Source organism: Phocoena sinus, chromosome 10 (assembly GCF_008692025.1).
Source record: "Phocoena sinus isolate mPhoSin1 chromosome 10, mPhoSin1.pri, whole genome shotgun sequence".
Classification (NCBI taxonomy): Eukaryota; Metazoa; Chordata; class Mammalia; order Artiodactyla; family Phocoenidae; genus Phocoena; species Phocoena sinus.
The window spans coordinates 45,373,931-45,392,818 of NC_045772.1; the positions used below are offsets into that span (position 1 = coordinate 45,373,931).

At 36.3% G+C, this 18,888-nt stretch overlaps 1 protein-coding gene across 1 annotated transcript in view; it reads right to left on the minus strand.

Annotated features, from left to right (window-relative positions):
- TRHDE (thyrotropin releasing hormone degrading enzyme) overlaps positions 1-18,888 on the minus strand; it is a 404,965-nt gene that overhangs the window by 160,878 nt on the left and 225,199 nt on the right. The window contains exon 6 of the mRNA XM_032647249.1: positions 9,426-9,563. Coding sequence (XP_032503140.1) covers positions 9,426-9,563 — 138 coding nt within the window. The remainder of the gene's footprint in view (positions 1-9,425; positions 9,564-18,888) is intronic.

The following is an 18,888-nucleotide window of genomic DNA, read 5'->3' on the forward strand; positions in this document are numbered from 1 at the left end:
TATTTCTATCGTAACTCCTAAGATTCTGAGGTTGGTTGGCATCCATTACTTTTATCTAGCCTTCATATTCTCTGGGAACCCCTACTTCTAGTGATCCCATTGGATCTACCAATTGTATGACCTATCTTTCCCACCAGAGGATGAGCTTATGACCCATGCTAGCTATTCAGAATGTCCATAGGGACTGTCCATCCCATGGACATAGGGATTGGCCAATGGCGCTCTATTACTTAATCAGAACAAATCTTAGCTTTGGGGAGAAAGGGATTCTGTAGTGAGGGAGGCAGTTTACTCTTTCCCCAAGCTCATTAGGATCACAAGCTTGAGGACTCTATCAGCCTAAACTTCTTTTTAGGCCACCTATCTAAGAATCATCTAGAAATTAAGTCAGAGACAAAGAGCCAAGAAATCAATGGAAGGTAGATTTCTGATGACATTGTTAAAATGCGTGGATTCAACCATTCCTAAACATAACAACACCTCAGACTTACCAGTTATTCAGTCAACAAATTCTTTTTTAATGTTTCAGATGGTTTGAGTTAAGTTTCTACATTTAAAATGGAAACATTGCTGTTAATACTCAAATGCTACTGCACTGACTTATTTATATGCTATTCCTCCTTTGTGTCTTATTACTGTTACATCCCAAGCACTCAGCACACAGTGCCTGTAACATAAGTTGAGGCTTACAAATGATTTTGGAATGAATGCTCCAGCCAAGTTCATTGATCAAATATGAGAGTGTTTAAGAACGTTGGCTCTGGAACCTGATTTCCTGGGAAACATATCCTTGGATTGACCATGATTCAATATCTTCATCTTTAAAATGAGGATAATGAAATAACAACCCCTAAAGGGGATTATGAGAATTAAGTGAGTTAATGAATGTATAGAGTTTAACACAGTGCCTAGCACAGAGTAAGCATTCAATAAACGTTAGCAGTTGATATTATGGCTGTACAATTATCTATATTACCTGTCATACACATCCCAGAATGACACAGTTTATCCATTGCATCCACAGAGTTAAATTGGTTATTGTATATTACCCACATACTAATTGCTGACAGAAAGAGTCTGAGAGAAGCCCAGTTGGAGAAGTAGTCTAGAAATCTAAATATACATCAAGGCCTGGTATAGAGATTATCAAACTGAAGCCCCTGAGATTATAGCCAAATTGTTCTGAGCTTTGTTGTTCCACATTGTCACTGAAGATTATATTTCAGACATGCCAGCAGGTACCTGGGCCACTGTTTTTCACCACATTTTTAGAAGTTTGATTTGACACCATGTAGGTGAATCCAAACAATGAGGGCTCATCAAGAAAGCATGATGAACAAGTAGACAGAAATCAATAAGGATCCAGAAGACTTGAACAATTCTATCAACCAACTTGACCTAATTGGCATTTATAAAACACTCCAGCCAACAGTGGAATACACATTCTTTTGACGTGCATACAGTACGCTTATCAACAGAGACCAAATTCTGGGCCATGAAATAAGCCTCAGTAACTCTAAGAAGATTCAAGTCATACAGAATATACTTCCCTGATCACAATAAAACTAAATAAGAAATGAATAACAGAAAATTTTCTGGAAAATCTTCTAATATTTGTAAACTAAATAACATACTTTTTATAACCCATGGATAAATTAATAAATCAAATGGGAAAATAGTATCTTAAGGTGAATGAAAATGAAACTTCTATATCTCAAAATCTAGAGCTTGCCCTAAGCAGTACACTTAGGAGGAAATTGATAGAATAAACACCTGAATTAGAACAGATGAAAGGACTCCAATTAATGACCTCAGTTTGCACCTTAAGAAACTAGAAAAAAAGAACAATTTAAATCCAAAGCATATAAAGGAAGGAAATAATAATGATAAGAGAGGAAATCTATGAAATAGAAAGTAAGAACAGAAATCAATTAAACCAAAAGCTGATTTTTTGAGAATAAAATGTAAAAGCTTCTAGCTAGACTAATCAGGAGAAATGGGATAGACAAAAATTAACAATATCTGGAATAAAAGAGGGGACATTATTAGAGATCATATGACTACTAAAAGGATAATAAAAGAATATAACATGTACAATGAGTCAAATCCTTGATAAGATATAAACTACAAAAGCTCACGCAAGAAGACATCAATAACCTGAATAACTCACTATATATTAATGAACTCAAATTATTAAATATCTTCCCATGAAGGAAATTCTAGTCCCAGGTTGCTGTAGTGGCAAATTCCATCAAATATTTAACAAAGAAAGAATATAAGTTCTACATAAATTATCCTATAAAGTGGAAAAGGAGGTAATAGTTTCCATTCTGTGAGGCTAGCATTATAGTGAGAACAAAGCCAAAGACATTACAAAAACTATAGACCAATACTCCTCATGAACATAGACACAAAACTTCTAAACATTTCTTTAGCAAGCTTAATCCAACAATGTATACAAAAATACATAAAAATGGATAAAGAAGATGTGACACATATGTACAATGGAAGATTACTCAGCCATAAAACGAAATGAAATTCAGTTATTTGTAGTGAGGTGGATGGACCTAGAGGCTGTCATACAGAGTGAAGTAAGTCAGAAAGAGAAAAACAACTACCATATGCTAACACATGTATATGGAATCTAAAAAAAAAACAAGTGGTTCTGAAGAACCTAGGGGCAGGACAGGAATAAAGATGCAGATGTAGAGAATGGACTTGAGGATATGGGGAGGGCGAAGGGTAAGCTGGGATGAAGTAAGAGGGTGGCATTGACATATATACACTACCAAATGTAAAACTGACAGCTAATGGAAGCAGCCGCATAGCACAGGGAGATCAGCTCCGTGCTTTGTGTCCACCAGAGGGGTGGGATAGGGAGGGTGGAGAGAGACACAAGAGAGAGGAGATATGGGGATATATGTATATGTATAGCTGATTCACTTTGTTATATAGCAGAAACTAACACACCATGTAAAGCAAATAAACTCCAATAAAGATGTTAAAAAAATAAATAAATAAAATAAAATTCAGTGCCCAAAAAAAACAAACAACATTATGACCAAATGGTATTTGTCCCAGGGATGTAAAGAAAGCCTAAAATTGAAAAATCTATCAATATAATTCACCATATTAAGAAACTAAAATAACAAAAACAAAAATATGATCATCTTGATAGATGGGGAAAAGTATTTGATAGAATCAGTATCCATTTTGGATTAAAACCCTCACCAGTGCAGAAGTAGAATGCAACATTTTCAACCTGATAAAGAGTATTTATAAAAATGTAAAGGCAATTTCATATCTAATGGTGAAAAACTGAATGTATTGCTCCTAAAATCCAGAACAAAACACGGATGTCTGCTCTCACTTCTATTTAACATTGCACAAGATAAGTATACAAAAGTAAATTGTATTTCTATATAGAACAATAAAAAGTCAAAAATGGGAATTAGAATACCATGTAAAATAGCCTAAAAATGTGAAATACTTAGAGATAAATATGAAAATAGATATGAAAGATTTATTCATTGAAAAGTACATTGCTGAGAGAAAATGAAGAGGCCCTAAATTAATGGAACAGTATACAGTATTCATGGGTCACTCAGTATTGCTAAGGTGTCAATGCTCCCAAATTATTTTACAAATGGAATGCAATCTGTGCAATTACAACAGAATTTTATAGAAAGTGAAAAACTCATTCTAAAATTCATATAGAAATTCAAGTGATCAAGATTAACCAAAAGAACTTTAAAAAGGGCTTCCCTGGTGGCGCAGTGGTTGAGAGTCTGCCTGCCGATGCAGGGGACACGGGTTCGTGCCCCGATCTGGGAGGATCCCACATGCCGCGGAGTGGCTGGGCCCGTGAGCCATGGCCGCTGAGCCTGCGTGTCATGAGCCTGTGCTCCGCAACGGGAGAGGCCACGGCAGTGAGAGGCCCGCGTACCGCAAAAAAAAAAAAAAAAAAAAAAAGAACAAAGTTGGAGAACTAACAACTTTATTTCACAGCTTATAAAAAGCTACAGCAATCACGATTGTATGGTATTGGTGCCAAGATAAATAAATATATCAATAGAATAAAATAAACAGTCCAGAAATAGACCCACCACACATAGTTCACTGATTTCAACAAATGTGCAAAGGCAATTCAACAGGGTAAATAACAGACATTTCAAGAAATGGCTCTTGAAAAATTGGATATCCATGTGCAAAAAAAAGAAAAACATTCAATTCAAACTTCACACCATATACAAAAATTAACTCAAAATCGAATATAGATCTAAATATAAACCTAAAACTATAAAACTTTTGGAAGAAAAAAGAATAACCTTCATGGCCTTGAATTAACCAAAGATTTCTTAACTCTGACACGAATAGAACTATCAATTAAAAAAAATATGATAAAACATACTTAATCAAAATTAAAATAGTTTGCTTTTAGAAAGATACTGCTATGAAAATAAAGAGTAGGTCACAAATTGGGGAAAACATTATTTGCATATCATATATATGATAACCTGCATTCAAAGTATATAAAGAATCCTCAAAACTCAATAATAAGAAAACAACCCAATCTAAAAAAAAAATGGGCAAAGGATTTGAATTGACCTTTCACCAAGAAAGATATATAAGGGAGAATATGCAAATGAAAGAATGGTCAATATCATTAGTCATTAGGGGAATGTAAATTACAATCACAATGAGATACCATTACAGTATCTAAAATTAAACAAATTGATTATACCTAGTTTGTGTTGGTGAAGATGTGGAAAAAGTAGAACTCTGGCACACTTTCAATGAGAACGTACCAAGGTACGATGGTTCATCTACTTCGGAAAACAGTTCAGCAGTGTCATAAAACATTAAACATATCTATCATCATCTAGACATTCCAGTTCTAGGTATTTACCCAAGAGAAATAAACGCAGATACACATACAAAGACCTGTACAAAAGTATTCACAGTAGCTTTATTTGTAACAGCCAAAAACTGGAAAAAAACAAATATCCAGGTGAAAGAACAAATTATATTATACCCATATATTCTACAACATGAATTGTACCTCAAAATCATGATGTTGAGTGAAAGAAGGCAGACAAAAAAGAGTGCATACTGTTAATTCCATTTACATAAAACTCTAGAAAATGAAAATTAATCTACAGTGAAAAGTTGATCAGTGGGGGAGTGAGGAGGGATGAGAGGAGGTATTACAAAGAGGCATGAGGTAACTTTTGATGAATATGTTCATTAACTTGATTGTGGTGATGTTTTCACTGGGATACATATGTCAGAACATATTAAATTGTACCTTTTAAGCATGTACAGTTTAATGTATTTTAATTATTCCTCAATATAGTTGTTAAAAAGAAAATTTTCTCTTGATAAGTCTTCATTAAAAATGTGTAGATCCTATCATCAGTTGAAAACACAGTAAGGACAGTATTTCCAGTGGTACTTAAGCATAATGATACATGGCTAGAATGAAGACAAGCCCACAGCTAACATCATACTCAATGGTGAAAAGCTAAGCCTTTCCTCTAAGATCAGGAATAAGACAAGGATGCCCACTCTTGCCACTTCTATTCAACATGGTACTGAAAGTCCTAGTCACAGCAACTAAGCAAGCAAAAAGTAAATAAATAAAAGACCTTCAATCAGAAAGGAAGAAGTAGAATTATCTCTGTTTATAGATGACATGGTCTTATATATAGAAAACCCTAAAGACTTCACCAAAAAACTGTTACAACTAATAAATTAATTCAGTAAAGTTGCAGGATGCAAAATTAACAAACAGAAATCATTTGTCTTCCTATACACTGACAATGAACTATCTGAAAGAGAAATTAAGAAAGCAATCCCATTTACAATAGCATCAAAAGCAATAAAATACTTATAAATAAATTTAACCAAGTAGGTGAAAGACATACACTGAAAACTATGAAACACTGGTGAGATTGAGGAAGATACAAATAAATGGAAAGATATCCCATGATCTTGGATTGGAAAAATTAATGCTGTGAAAATCTCCATACTACTGAAAAATGATCTAGAGAGTCCATGTAATCCCTATCAAAAGTCCAATAGCATTTTTCACAGAAATAAATAAAAATTATCCTAAAATTTATATGGAGCCAAAAAAGACCCCAAATTAGACAAAGTAATCCTGAGTAAAAAAGAACAAAACTGGAGGCATCACAATTCCTGATTTCAAGCTATATTACAAAGCTGCAGTAATCAAAACATTATGGTACTGGCAACGGTACATGGAACCAGTGGAACAGAACAGAGATTCCATATAAAAATCAACACATATGTGGTCAACTGATTTTTGACAAGAGCACCAGGAACACACAATGGAGAAAGGTTAGTCTCTTCAATAAACAGTACTGGTAAAACTGGATATCCACATGCAAAAGAATGAAACCAGATTCCTATCTTACACCACTCACAAAAATGAACTTGAAATGGACCAAAGACTTAAATGTAAGATGTGAAACCATAAAACTCCTAGAAGAAAATATAGGGGAAAAGATCCTTGACATTGGTCTTAGAAATGATTTATTGGATAAGAGACCAAAAGCACAGGCAACAAAAGTTAAAATAAACAAATTGGACTACATCAAACTAAAGAGCTTTGGCACAGCAAAGCAAACAATCAATAAATTGAAAAGGCAACCTGAAGAATGAGAGAAAGCATTAGCAAACATATAGCTGATAAGGGGTTAATATCCAAAATATATAAAGAACTCATACAACTCAATTGCAAAATAATAATAATCCAATTAAAAAATAGGCAAAGGACCTCAATAGACATTTTTCCAAAGAAGACACACAAGTGGCCGATAGCTATATGAAAAGATGCTCTACATCACTAATCATCAGGGAAATGCAAATCAAAACCACAGTGATATACATCACTTCATACTTGTTGTGATGGCTATTATCAAAAAGGCAAGAGATAACAAATGTTGGTGAGGATGTGAAGAAAAGAGAACCCTTACACAGTGTCGGTAGGAATGTAAATTGGTACAGCCATTACAGAAAATAATATGGAGGTTACTCAAGATATTAAAAATAGAGCTACCAAATGATCTCGCAATCCCACTCCTAAATATCCAAAGGAATTTAAACCAGTATCTAAAGGAGATATCTGCACACCCATGTTCCTTTCAGCATTTCTTCACAATAACCAAGATATAAAAACAATCTAAATGCCTTTCAACAGATGAATGGATTAAGAAAATATGATATATATATAATTGAATATTATTCAGCCATAAAAGGAAGGATGTCCTACCATTTGTGACAACATCGATTAACCTGTAGGTCATTATGCTGAGTAAAATAAGCCAGAGAAAGATAAATACTGTATGGTATCACTTATATGCAAAATCTAAAAAAAAAAAAAAAAAGAGCCAATTTCATAGAAACAGAGAGTAGTGATTACCAAGGGCTAGGGGAAGAGGGAAACGGGGTGATACAGGTCAAAGGGTACAAATTTTCACTTATAAGAAGAATAAATTCTAATGCTCTAATGTATAGCATGGTGACTACAGTTAACAATACAGTACTGTATACTTGCAGAGAGTAGATCTCAGGCATTCTCACTCCCCACCCCCAAAAAGAGTTAACTAGGTAAGGTGACAGATGTGTTAATTATCTTGATCTTGGTAATCATTCTACAATGTATATGTGTATCAAATCATCACACTGTACACTTTAAATATATACAATTATATTTGTCAGTTATTCCTCAAAAAATTAATAAATAAAGATACATGGCTAGAGACAAATAAGCCAGTGTCCTTTATGATGATGATCGTGAGCATCACGGCACAGTTTGCTCATGTATCACATTTGTAAATTGGTAAGCCTTTGCACCAAAATGTAGAGAGGGTAAAATAATAATCATTGTAACTTCCTTCTTTCCTACTGGTTTAATTCTTAACCTTCTTGAATGAATTAAAAATTACGCAAATACATGAAATTTGGAATAAATGTTAACTTACGTGTAAAAGCACATCTATAACATATTTAATCAAAATAATATTTTCCTGATATTATTCATGCAGAAATAATACTGGTATTTACAAATAGTCTTTTAGAATTGGTGGTTAGGTGGGAAATAACCACAGACATGTCTCCAAATGCATCTCAAGCTAACGTAATAAATTATTTTCTGCATTATATTTTAAGAATCAATACAGTTGAATGAACCAAATGTGCATCCAGCAAAATCTAGCCAAAAAATATCATATATAAAAGTGGATGTGTACTTTAAATATTTATTTAACATTTAACATAAATATATTTACACTACATACTTTAAATATGGTACTACACTTCCACTTATCTTTATAAAACATCGAAAATATCCTTTCTGAGCCAATGCAATGATCAGTGACTTGAAAAGATATTTTCTAACACAATTTGCAACTTTATATATTATAGCATACAATGTTAACTAATAGCATAAAATATTAACTAATAACCATTGAGATAGTCATTTCCTGAGTGCAAAACCAAACATCCAAATTACTGCACCAAAAAATTCTGATGAATCATTATCTGATTTCTAGTTATAAAGAGGAATATCTTGTTTTTCAGAAAGAATATTAGCAACTTGTTTTTAAGCTTAAAACGTTATTAAATCAATAGAGTATTTATATAGAAATCCTAATAAACGCAATTCAATCTACACCAAAGACAAAGTAGATTTTAATACTATTTTAACAATTATTAAGTGGCTGCTAAGTGTTATACACTGAGATGTACACGCTCCTGTTAAAATTAGAACAACAAAAGGACAGAGTTATAAGGAAAAATCCTAATCCCAGTAACAACGGAAAAAAAATTCATAATATACCTTATTGCTACAGATGTCTAGTCATTGGTCCAAAATCTTTACCATTGAAAGTCCAGTCTTTAAGATTTCATTTATTATGCTTATTATCCAGGAAACATGCTTAATTCCCCAAATCTCCCTTAAATAATGTTTATAAAATACATATGTCAGGTCACTGTCTATACCCATTTGCAGCAGCCAATCAAAATAAGTATTTAAGGGGCATCGGTGGGAAATAATTTGTCACTATATAGGTCAGCTCTCTTATTAATAATAATAAAAACTGACATAACACCATTTGTACAGCAATTTCATATCAAGACTCCAAAGATTTACTCATTAATACTGTCAATATTTCTAGGCATTATTTGGCAAACATTCATCTCCATCTTACTGATTTATAAAGCAAAGTCCTAACTCATAAAATGACATGAACCTAGTGACTCTATGTTTTCTAACTCACAGTCCATTTCTACTTGCCAGGGAGAAGAGAAAGATATAATATATCTAGCATGAAATAGTTTGGCTACCCCAGGATAGTGAAATATCCAATTGGTACTTGGGTCTTATCTATTCCCACCTTTTTATATGCGATCCAGTCAAACACCCTGTCAATATCTGTTGCCCGAAGCACTTCCTGTGATACTGGATGGGAACTGGCCAAGCCGTCAAGCAGCATCACTTCATGTAGAACATCTGTCAGAAACCTCTGTTTTTCCTGCAATATAGTAGATGGAACAACATCACAGGTGATTCCTGGTTATGACGGAATATGTGTGACAATATGAACAGAATGTGTGTTACTTATTGATGATGTTCATCAACCTACATGGTGAGACTTAACTCTAAAGAGAAACCGGTAAATAAAATGCCCCTTAAGTCCCTCTAAAATAACAGTGAGCACAACATGAAACAAAATCAATGGGCTACAATGGGCCCTAAATAGAAACAATGGACTCTATGTTTTAACAGTGGTTAAAACAAATTTGGAGCGTGGGCACATAAATGAAACTGACTAAGCTTGTTTATGTGTTCTGCAGGGTCAAAACTAAAATTCCAGCCCCAAATAACCTTATCATAGTTAATCCAATATAAGAATAATAACTAAATTTCAGAGTTCCATTGCTATTTCTTATTTCTAGTCCATTTAAACAACATATTCCCTCTCTTTCTGTTCCTCCCTTCTTTCTTTCCCTCTCTCTTTCTCACTTATCCTCTCTCTAATACACACACACACACACACTTATTTTCTAAAGAATTTCAGGAGACCACCACAAATAATACAAGGCATTACTGACATCAAACTATAATAATATCTGTGGATGTGGATGTGATACATGAATTCAGAAAGTGGAGAGCAATAGGTATCAACAATCCATTTTGTGAAAGAAAACAAAATCGTGAGACTTCTGTGCATTGTTGAGACATTAGTATATGCTCTAATAAAAGCTGACTTGTAATGTTAGTAATAAACTGTAAAGAAAAAAGTACTTCTCTGTTGTTTTTGCTTTAAGAAGCCTGCTTTAAAGAAACAGCTTAGGTTCTGTTAACAAAAGTGCTGGCAGCTATCAGCCCTCCTAGTCTCCTGCCTTCACTGAGGGAGAAGGAGAGGAAAAAGAAGTTACAAGAGGTAACAAGGGCTAAATAGCCCTTAGATAGTTGGCACCTGAGAGGTATTAATAGAGATAAGACTGCAACACTTTAATTGCTCTAGCTAATTTTGAACTCATTCCTGGAGCCTCCAAATTTTGGGCCAGCAGATAAACTGCACTTTATTTCTGAGTGAGTTGTAATTTCAAGCTGACAGTACACCAATCCTGGATTTTAAAAACTGGAAAGAGAATAAATATACTAAGAAAAGAATACTAAACTAGGCACATATGTTTGCATTAATTTAAATCTGGCTTTAAAGAAACATTTTTGTTCATCATCCCTTGCTCAATAATGTAGTATGTTTAATCAATAATTTAACTGGCTATCCAACTATATACTGTAAGGTTTATTTTCTACTAGCTTATTTTTTATAGTCTGTGGACTATATATCTAATTTCTTTAGTCCTCTTTTTTCGGTCTACGAATTTCACGTCAATGCTCCATCAAAAAGGACTTTGTTGCAGTGACTGAACCAAAAGTCACTCTAAGTCCCAGAAGGATGCTCCAGACCATAAGAGACCACAATAAAAAGTACAAACTTACAATGAATTAAGTGACAAATACTACACAAAATGATACTGTATTTCTTCTTAAATCGAGTTCCTAATTCAAGATGAATTAAGAAGATTAAGAAGACTGAAATTGGACCCTGTGATTTAAAATTTTTTAAATTAAAAAACTTGGTATTAGGACGAGGGGAAGATGGCGGAACAGTAAGACGCGGAGATCACCTTCCTCCCCACAGATACACCACAAATACATCTACACGTGGTACTGCTCCTAAAGAACACCCACGGAACGCTGGCAGAAGACCTCAGACCTCCCAAAAGGCAAGAAACTCCCCACGTACCTGGGTAGGGCAAAAGAAAAAAGAATAAACAGAGACAAAAGAATACGTACGGGACACGCACCAGTGGGAGGGAGCTGTGAAGGAGGAAGCGTTTCCACACACTAGGAAGCCCCTTCGAGTGCGGAGACTGCGGGTGGCGGAGGAGGAAAGCTTCGGGGCCGAGGAGAGCGCAGCAACAGGGGCGCGGAAGGCAAAGCGGTGAGATTTCCGCACAGAGGATCACAGCCGACCAGCACTCACCAGGCCGAGAGGCTTGTCTGCTCACCCGCTGGGCGGGCGGGGCGGCGAGCTGAGGCTCTTGCTTCCGTCGGAGCGCAGGGAAAGGACTGGGGTTGGCGGCGTGAACACAGCCTGCAGGGGCTAGTGCGCCACGGCTGGCCGGGAGGGATTCCGGGGAAAAGTCTGGACCTGCCGAAGAGGCAAGAGACTTTTTCTTCCCTCTTTGTTTCCTGGTGCGCGAGGGGAGGGGATTAAGAGCGCTGCTTAAAGGAGCTCCAGAGACGGCCACAAGCCGCGGCTAAAAGCGCGGACCCGAGACGTGCATGAGACGCTACGGCTGCTGCTGCTGTCGCCACTAAGAAGCCTGTGTGCGAGCACAGGTCACTATCCACACCACCCTACCGGGGATCCTGTGCAGCCCTCCACTGCCAGGGTCCTGGGATCCAGGGACAACTTCCCCAGGAGAACGCACGGCGCGCCTCAGGCTGGTGCAAAGTCCCGCCGGCTTCTGCCGCCACAGGCTCACCCCGCATCCGCACCCCTCCCTCCCCCCGGCCTGAGTGAGCCAGAGCCCCCGAAAGCAGCTGCTCCTTTAACCCCGTCCTGTCTGAGCTAGGAACAGACGCCCTCCGGCGACCTACACGCACAGGTGGGGCCAAATCCAAGCTGAACCCCCGGGAGCTGTGAGAACAAAGAGAAAGGGAAATCTCTCCCAGCAGCCTCAGGAGCAGCGGATTAAAGCTCCACAATCAACTTGATGTAGCTGCATCTGTGGAATACATGAATAGACAATGAATCATCCCAAATTGAGGAGGTGGACTTTGAGAGCAAGATTTATGATTTTTTCCCCTTTTTGTGTGTATGTGTATGCTTCTGTGTGAGATTTTGTCTGTATAGCTTTGCTTCAACCATTTGTCCCAGGGTTCTATGCGTCTGGGGTTTTTTTTTTTTTTGCTATTTTTTAAAAAATATTTTTCTTAATAATTATATTTTATTTTAAAAACTTTATTATATTTTCTTACCTTACTTTATTTTACTTTATCTTCTTTCTTTTTTTCCTTCCTTCCCTCCTTCCTTCCTCCCTCCTTTCTTTCTTTCTTTTTCTTTCTTTCTTTCTTTCTTTCTACTTTTTCTACCTTTTATTGGGAGCCGTGTGGATGAAAGGCTCTTGGTGCTGCAGCTAGGAGTCAGTGCTGTGCCTCTGAGGTGGGAGAGCCAACTTCAGGACACTGGTCCACAAGAGACCTCCCAGTTCCACATAATATCAAATGGCGAAAATCTCCCAGAGATCTCCATCTCAACACCAGCACCCAGTTTCACTCAATGACCAGCAAGCTACAGTGCTGGACATCCTATGCCAAACAACTAGCAAGACAGGAACAAAACCCCACCCATTATCACAGAGTCTGCCTAAAATCATAATAAGTCCACAGACACCCCAAAACACACCACCAGACGTGGACCTGCCCACCAGAAAGAGAAGATCCAGCCTCATCCACCAGAACACAGGCACTAGTCCCCTCCACCAGGAAGCCTACACAACCCACTGAACCAACCTTAGCCACTGGGGACAGACACCAAAAACAACAGGAACTACGAACCTGCAGTCTGCAAAAACGGGACCCCAAACACAGTAAGATAAGCAAAATGATAAGACAGAAAAACACACAGCAGGTGAAGAAGCAAGATAAAAACCGACCAGACCTAACAAATGAAGAGGAAATAGGGAGTCTACCTGAAAAAGAATTCAGAATAATGATAGTAAAGATGATCCAAATTCTTGGAAATAGAATAGACAAAATGCAAGAAACATTTAACAAGGACCTAGAAGAACTAAAGATGAAACAAACAACGATGAACAACACATTAAATGAAATTAAAAATACTCTACATGGGATCAATAGCAGAATAACTGAGGCAGAAGAACGGATAAGTGACCTGGAAGATAAAATAGTGGAAATAACTACTGCAGAGCAGAATAAAGAAAAAAAAAATGAAAAGAACTGAGGACAGTCACAGGGACCTCTGGGACAACATTAAACGCAGCAACATTCGAATTATAGGGGTTCCAGAAGAAGAAAAGAATAAGAAAGGGACTGAGAAAATATTTGAAGAGATTATAGTTGAAAACTTCTCTAATATGGGAAAGGAAATAGTTAATCAAGTCCAGGAAGCACAGAGAGTCCCATACAGGATAAATGCAAGGAGAAATATGCCAAGACACATATTAATCAAACTGTCAAAAAGTAAATACGAAGAAAACATATTAAAAGCAGCAAGGGAAAAGCAACAAATAACACACAAGGGAATCCCCATAAGGTTAACAGCTCATCTTTCAGCAGAAACTCTGCAAGCCAGAAGGGACTGGCAGGACATATGTAAACTGATGAAGGAGAAGAACCTGCAACCAAGATTACTCTACCCAGCAAGGATCTCATTCAGATTTGATGGAGAAATTAAAACCTTTACAGACAAGCAAAAGCTGAGAGAGTCCAGCACCACCAAACCATCTTCACAACAACTGATAAAGGAACTTCTCTAGGCAAGAAACACAAGAGAAGGAAAAGACCTACAATAACGAACACAAAACAATTAAGAAAATGGGACTAGGAACATACATATCGATAATTACCTTAAATGTAAATGGACTAAATGCTCCTACCAAAAGACATGGATTAGCTGAATGGATACAAAAACAAGACCCATATATTTGCTGTCTACAAGAGACCCACTTCAGACCTAGAGACACATACAGACTGAAAGTAAGCGGATGGATAAAGATATTTCATGCAAATGGAAACCAAAAGAAAGCTGGAGTAGCAATTCTCATATCAGACAAAATGGACTTTAAAATAAAGAATATTAGAAGAGACAAAGAAGGACACTACATAATGATCAAGGGATCGATCCAAGAAGAAGATATAACAATTGTAAATATTTATGCACCCAACATAGGAGCAACTCAGTACATAAGGCAAATACTAACAGCCATAAAAGGGGAAATCGACAGTAACACATTCATAGTAGGGGACTTTAACACCCCACTTTCAGCAATGGACAGATTATCCAAAATGAAAATAAAGAAGGAAACACAAGCTTTAAATGAAACATTAAACAAGATGGACTTAATTGATATTTATAGGACACTCCATCCAAAAACAACAGAATACACATTTTTCTCAAGTGCTCATGGAACATTCTCCAGGATAGATCATATCTTGCGTCACAAATCAAGCCTTGGTAAATTTAAGAAAATTGAAATTGTATCAAGTATCTTTTCCAACCACAACACTATGAGACTAGATATCAATTACAGGAAAAGATCTGTAAAAAATACAAACACACGGAGGCTAAACATACACTACTTAATAACGAAGTGATCACTGAAAAAATCAAAGAGGAAATTAAAAAATACTCAGAAACAAATGACAATGGAGACACGACAACCCAAAACCTACGGGATGCAGCAAAAGCAGTTCTAAGAGGGAAGTTTATAGCAATACAATCCTACCTTAAGAAACAGGAAACATCTAGAATAAACAACCTAACCTTGCACCTAAAGCAATTAGAGAAAGAAGAACCAAAAAACCCCAAAGATAGCAGAAGGAAAGAAATCATAAAAATCAGATCAGAAATAAATGAAAAAGAAATGAAGGAAATGATAGCAAACATCAATAAAACTAAAAGCTGGTTCTTTGAGAAGATAAACAAAATTGATAAACCATTAGCCAAACTCATCAAGAAAAAAAGGGAGAAGACTCAAATCAATAGAATTAGAAATGAAAAAGGAGAAGTAACAACTGACACTGCAGAAATACAAAAGATCATGAGAGATTACTACAAGCAACTCTATGCCAATAAAATGGACAACCTGGAAGAAATGGACAAATTCTTAGAAATGCACAACCTGCCAAGACTGAATCAGGAAGGAATAGAAAATATGAACAGACCAATCACAAGCACTGCAATTGAAACTGTGATTTAAAATCTTCCAACAAACAAAAGTACAGGACCAGATGGCTTCACAGGCGAATTCTATCAAACACTTAGAGAAGAGCTAACACCTATCCTTCTCAAACTCTTCCAAAACACAGCAGAGGGAGGAGCACTCCCAAACTCACTCTACGAGGCCACCATCACCTTGATACCAAAACCAGAAAAGGATGTCACAAAGAAAGAAAAGTACAGGCCAATATCACTGATGAACATAGATGCAAAAATCCTCAGCAAAATACTAGCAAACAGAATCCAACAGCACATTAAAAGGATTATACACCATGATCAAGCGGGGTTTATTCCAGGAATGCAAGGATTCTTCAATATACGCAAATCAATCAATGTGATACACCATATTAACAAATTGAAGGAGAAAAACCATATGATGATCTCAATAGGTGCAGAGAAAGCTATAGACAAAATTCAACACCTATTTATGATAAAAACCCTCCAGAAAGTAGGCATAGAGGGAACTTTCCTCAACATAATAAAGGCCATATATGACAAACCCACAGCCAACATCATCCTCAAAGGTGAAAAACTGAAAGCATTTCCACTAAGATCAGGAACAAGACAAGGTTGCCCACTCTCACCACTCTTATTCAACATAGTTTTGGAAGTTTTAGCCACAGCAATTGGAGAAGAAAAGGAAATAAACGGAATCCATATCGGAAAAGAAGAAGTAAAGCTGTCACTCTTTGCAGATGACATGATACTATATATAGAGAATCCTAAAGATGCTACCAGAAAACTACTAGAGCTAATCAATGAATTTGGTAAAGTAGCGGGATTCAAAATTAATGCACAGAAATCTCTGGCATTCTTATACACTAATGATGAAAAATCTGAAAGTGAAGTTAAGAAAACACTCCCATTTACCATTGCAACAAAAAGAATAAAATATCTAGGAATAAACCTACCTAAGGAGACAAAAGACCTGTATGCAGAAAATTATAAGACACTGACAAAAGAAATTAAAGATAATAAAAATAGATGGAGAGATATACCATGTTCTTGCAGTGGAAGAATCAACATTGTGAAAATGACTCTACTACCCAAAGAAATCTACAGATTCAATGCAATCCCTATCCAAGTACCACTGGCATTTTTCACAGACCTAGAACAAAAAAACTTCACAGTTTGTATGGAAACACAAACGACCCTGAATAGCCAAAGAAATCTTGAGAACGAAAAACGGAGCTGGAGGAATCAGGCTCCCTGACTTTAGACTATACTACAAAGCTACAGTAATCAAGACATTATGGTACTGGCACAAAAACAGAAAGATAGATCAATGGAACAGGATAGAAAGCCCGGAGATAAACCCATGCACATATGGTCACCGTATCTTTGATAAAGGAGGCAGGAATATACAGTGGAGCAAGGACAGCCTCTTCAATAAGTGTTGCTGAGAAAACTGGACAGGTACATGTAAAAATATGAGATTAGATCACTCCCTAACACCATACACAAAAATAAACTCAAAATGGATTAAAGACATAAATGTGAAGCCAGAAACTATCAAACTCTTAGAGGAAAACATAGGCAGAACACTCTATGACATAAATCACAGCAAGATCCTTTTAGACCCACCTCCTAGAGAAATGGAAATAAAAATAAACAAATGGGACCTAATGAAACTTCAAAGCTTTTGCACAGCAAAGGAAACCATAAACCAGATGAAAAGACAACCCTCAGAATGGGAGAAAATATTTGCAAATGAAGCAACTGACAAAGGATTAATCTCCAAAATGTATAAGCAGCTCATGCAGCTCAATAACAAAAAACAAAAAACCCAATCCAAAAATGGGCAGAAGGCCTAAATAGACATTTCTCCAAAGAAGATATACAGACTGCCAAGGAACACATGAAGGAATGCTCAACATCATTAATCATTAGAGAAATGCACATCAAAAGTACAATGAGATATCATCTCACTCCAGTCAGAATGGCCATCATCAAAAAATCTAGAAACAATAAATGCTGGAGAGGGTGTGGAGAAAAGGGAACCCTCTTGCACTGCTGGTGGGAATGTGAATTGGTACAGCCGCTATGGAGAACAGTACGGAGGTTCCTTAAAAAACTACAAATAGAACTACTATATGACCAGCAATCCCACTACTGGGCATATACCCTGAGAAAACCATAATTCAAAAAAGAGTCATGTACAAAAATGTTCACTGCAGCTCTATTTACAATAGCCCGGATATGGAAACAACCTAAGTGTCCATCATTGGATGAATGGATAAAGAAGATGTGGAATGGAATATTACAATGGAATATTACTCAGCCATAAAAAGAAACGAAGTTGAGCTATTTGTAATGAGGTGGATAGACCTAGAGTCTGTCATACAGAGTGAAGTAAGTCAGAAAGAGAAAGACAAATACCGTATACTAACACATATGTATGGAATTTAAGGGAAAAAATGTCATGAAGAACCTAGGGGTAAGACAGGAATAAAGACACACACCTACTAGAGAATGGACCTGAAGATATGGGGAGGGGGAAGGGTAAGCTGTGACAAAGCGAGAGAGAGGCATGGACATATATACACTACCAATCGTAAGGTAGATAGCTAGTGGGAAGCAGCCACATAGGACAGCGAGATCAGCTCGGTGCTATGTGACCGCCTGGAGGGGTGGGATAGGGAGGGTGGGAGGGAGCGAGATGCAAGAGGGAAGAGATGTGGGAACATACGTATATGTATAACTGATTCACTTTGTTATAAATCAGAAACTAACACACCGTTGTAAAGCAATTATACTCTAATAAAGATGTTTTAAAAAATTTGTATTTATATTGCTCATTTTAAGTCCACTAAAAAGCAAAGACAAGATCTCAGACAAATGGCCTAGATTTAGAGAATAAGAGAAAACTGTGTGTTTCCAAAATAAAAATTTTAAGCCGGTATGCAATCTTGTTAGTCATTCAATTTTAAAATGCACATTAAAGCTATTTGATACTGGAATTAATGAGAGGAATCATGAAATCTATAATGATACTTCAACTTGATCAATGAACATTTTTATGTATAAAAACTACCAACTGAAGGTGTGATATCCATTCTGAAGGCCAAATAATATTCAACTTTTCAAATAGTGATTGCTTGCTCCATTATGTCAATCAAACATCTGATGAGAAATCACAGTGTAAAATGAACTTAACACAGTGATTTATTTGAATACTAATTTTTAATATTTAGCAACAATAAATATATATTGATCCATATTAAAATCTAGTAAACATATCTTGGTTTGCTAGAGATGTGATTTTTTTCAATGGTATAAAGTCAATGGCCATGAAATTATAGAAATGAAATCTAAG